General features: G+C 59.6%; 1 protein-coding gene across 1 annotated transcript; it reads right to left on the reverse strand.

The window, feature by feature from the left end:
- Positions 1 to 1455: 1455 nt before the first annotated feature.
- On the reverse strand, positions 1456 to 3501 carry PANX3 (pannexin 3). The gene is made up of 4 exons (XM_010186148.1): positions 3321 to 3501; positions 2563 to 2705; positions 2253 to 2467; positions 1456 to 2137 (listed from the first exon to the last, which is right to left on the reverse strand). The coding sequence occupies exons 1-4, from the start codon at positions 3499 to 3501 to the stop codon at positions 1456 to 1458; spliced, it is 1221 nt and encodes a 406-aa protein (XP_010184450.1).
- Positions 3502 to 3776: the final 275 nt, after the last annotated feature.

Here is a 3776-nt window from a genome sequence, read left to right on the forward strand (position 1 = left end):
CCCAGCTCCTCTTTGAAGTCAAGGCTGCGGGGGGAATTAAATAATAATAAGGCCAATTTAAAATGAAATTTAGGAAGAATGATACTAAAAAAAAAACAACCCCAAAGCTCCCCCTACCCGCAGAGCTCCCCCAGGGACACCCCAACCTCTCGGGGCACAGCCCTGGGAGCAGGGGTGGAGAAGGGAGCTCTGCCAAAAAAAACCCACAAGCAAACGCCACGAGGGGTGGGACGCGGAGCCGCGTGTGGCTCTGCAGCGGCAGCGAGCGCCTCCCACCTCCCCGCGTTAATAAATAGTTTCTAAAACAGCTCAGTTTGTTCTCAGATCTTTTTTTTTCCCCCTTCAGAGGAGCTTGGTCCTCCCTTCTCTCCTTCCTGCCCTAAAATTTGGGTGGAAACAGCACGATGTGGCACCAGAACAAGGCACCTGGGAGAGTCTCTGTGCAAAACTCAATTGATTATTTTACCCTTTTTTTGCTGGAAAAAGACCCCAGGTGTAGGAAGGGGAACCCCAAAGGCAAGAAGAGGGGAGGGGAGCTCAGCCCGGCCGCTGTCACGTTCCAGACACCACTGCACGGGCTGTATCAAAAACAGGGTTTAATGCACGTGAGAAATGCTAGCAACGAGGAACTGGCTCAGACTGGACCAAACTGGGTCCCAGCCACCCCCTGCTCCCTGCTCCCAGGGTCAGGCAGAGCCCAGCGAGTCCCGGGAGGGTTTTCCCATCGCTTCTGCTCCAGGCTTCGTTTCTAGGCAAAGAGGAGAAAAGGAAGAAGTTAATCAATGAAGCGATGGCAAATTGGGATCTGGGCTTTCTCCACCAGCGTGCAACGAGCCCAACTAGCCCGAGAGGCGGCTGTGCTAGCCCCGTGGTTGCCATGCCAACGAGGATGCTAAATACAGCTCAAGCTGGGTGGTTTTTGGGTTGTTTTTTTTAAAAACCAGAGCCCAAGGGCTGCATCTGGGGCAGGAAAGGAGCCCTGGGCATCCCCAGGGGCCTGCCAGGTTGGGGGACCCCCCCATGAGACTGCAAAGGAGGTGCCCTCAGCTCCCCAAAACCCAGAGGGTGGCTGGGGAGGGTGCGTACAGGCCCCAGGGGATGCGGTTTGACCTCACAGACCCATGTGCAGCCCCTGGCATCATTCCCCCAGGATTTAAAGCTCCCAATGGGCCGTGCTGCTCCATCTGCCAAAAACGGGGACCCCCCTCCCGTTTGCCCAGAGCTTGGGTTTCAGCCGCTTCCCGTTCCTATAGCAACTCCTGCTCACCATAGCATCACATCCCAGCTGCCAAAACCCATCCCCAGCTGTAAACAGAGCCAGCAACCCCCAGCAGCCCCCCAAATTCTCCCCAAAAAACCTTAAGGTCTTGGCAAAGGATTTCGGGCCACAGCGGACAGATCCCGGGTGGGATCTGGCTGTGGAGGAGGCAAAAGGAGAGCGAAAACCGTCGTTCTCTACCCAAAAAGCCCACCTGGAGCCCTGCCGTTGGCGAGGGCCACGTTGCCGCCGGCCTCGGGGCCGCACGCGTGGTGTTTGGGTTTGGTGGCCTCCAGCCCGGCCAGCAGCGTCATGAAGTCAACGACGGTGTCGATGTCGTCCTTGTTGGCGGTGGCTTCCTTCAGGGCGCTGACGGCGTTGAGGCGGCCAAAGGAGGTCAGCTCGGAGATGTTGGCCCGGAGGAAGAGGAGGATGACGTTGAGGTCGTTGACGGGGCAGGTGAGCATCTTTCGGCTGAGGAGGTCGAAGGCGGGGAGCATCTCGTAGACGGAGAGGAGCCCCTTGTCCCACTGGCAGAGCTGCAGGGCGTTGTAGATGACGACGGGGACGAGGAGGACGTAGACGCCGCCGACCGAGAAGCTGATGAGCTGGAAGACGGAGAAGAAGACCAGCTTGCACGGGATGAGCGAGGGGATGTGGGGCTCTGCCTGGAGCAGCCCTGTTTTGATGGAGCAGCTGAACTCGTCCTGGAAGAAGATGTTGAGGTGGAGGAAGACGAGGTAGAGGCAGGTGGCGGCCAGGAACAGGAGCAGGAGCAGGTTCCTCAGGAGGTAGATGAAGGCCAGGGCGTGGGCGTGCTGCTTGCAGCTCAGGTAGCGCTCCAGCAGCGGGAACTCAAAATACCTCTCCCGACGGGCCCTGGGGACAGAGGGGACACAGCGGGGACTCACAGCCATCCCCAAACCGCATCACTTCACCCAAGCCCATCCTGGAGGCGGCCATGGGAATGGGAGGGACTGCCCAGAGGCCTCACCTCTCGTATTCCTCCCAGAATCGCTCCGGCTCGGCGCTGGCCTGCTGCCCCTTCCTCATGTGCTGCACCAGGCGGACGGAGCGGTTGTAGGATTTGTCCAGCTCGTCGATGATGAAGAGGAGGTCGGAGTGGAGGGCGGGGGCGGCGGCGTAACGCCACAGCAGGTAGGGCAGGTACATGAGCACCGCCACCACCAGCAGCGAGTAGGGGAACACCTGGGGAAAGGGAGACGAAGGGCGCAGGGTCGCTTCGCCTTGGTTACGCACCCAGGCAGGACCTGCGGGCACCCAGACGTGAACTTGAGCCCTACCTTGAGGGCCCACAGGGACTTGGTGACGGCGTGGCCCTCGGCGTCGAGGCTGTGGGGGAGCAGGGAGTCCCAGCAGGCCGTGTCGACGTAGGCGGACTGCTTCCCCGTGAAGTTGGTGGGAGAGAAGCAGCTGATCTGCGAGCCTGGGCCACGAGAAGGGGCAACCTCAGCTGCAGGGAGTCGGCCAGTGCGGGCCAGCGCTCCTCAGCCGGGTGCCAATGGGTTACAGGAGCCTGAGGCATCTGAGGCATCGCTTTGGACTAAAAAAAGCCTTTCTAGCATCATTTTGTGGCTGTCCTTTTCCACCGCTGCGCTTTCCAGCAAGGACTTTTCCATCACTTCCCGAACACAAACCCTCTGAGCGTGGCCAGGGGGAATTAGAGACCAGAAACCGGAGTCAAACCAAATCCCCAGGGGCGGCAGCATCGGCCGAGGCCGGATTTAGCCTGAGGTCACCACAGCATCAATGCAACCTCTGTGCCGCCCTCGCAAGCCTCCTCCTTCTCGGAAACAACCCCGCAGCGCCCAAAGGTGCTGGGGGCAAGCAGCTGAGGCAGCGCTTTGCCTGTGCAGCCATTCCCGGGCCCTCCCAGTGACCGATAACCCATTAAAACCCATTAAAAATCCAATAATAAACATTCCCCGAGAAGTAACAGCTCCTAACCCAGCGTTTCCAGGCTGCCCCGCCTCGGATTGCGACCGAGCCGGTGCGAATGCCCACGACCCTGAGGATCCCTGTGGCAACAGCCACCGCTCACCGGTGGAGAACTCCCGGGCGAACGCCAGTGAGACGAGGCAAAGGGGCAAGCCCACGGTGATGAACTTCAGCAGGCGATCGCTTGGCAGCTCCAAGCGTAAGCCCTTGGCCCGGGAACCACCGGGATCAGGGAGGAGAGCGTCGGAGAGCATGTACTCGGCGGCCGTGTGCGAGAGGGACATCTTTCCAGCGAGGAAGAGGAGACGGCGGCGACTGCTGCTGCTGTCCCGGTGGCTCTGGTGTGCTCTGAGGCCGGCTGGAGAAGCGGCTCTGTAGGGCTGAAAGCTGTAAATAACAGCTCAGACAGTGCGTTCAAGCAAGCGGTAATTACAGGGGAAGCCTTTTTTTGCAAATAGCGTGCCCAAAAATAGACCCAAAAACTCAAGAGCGGCCACGGGAGCGGGTTGGGAAGCAGCGTTCCTGCCCAGCCACAGCCGCTCCTCTGCTCCTTGTGGTT

Source organism: Mesitornis unicolor, unplaced genomic scaffold (assembly GCF_000695765.1).
Source record: "Mesitornis unicolor isolate BGI_N332 unplaced genomic scaffold, ASM69576v1 scaffold36166, whole genome shotgun sequence".
NCBI lineage: Eukaryota > Metazoa > Chordata > Aves > Mesitornithiformes > Mesitornithidae > Mesitornis > Mesitornis unicolor.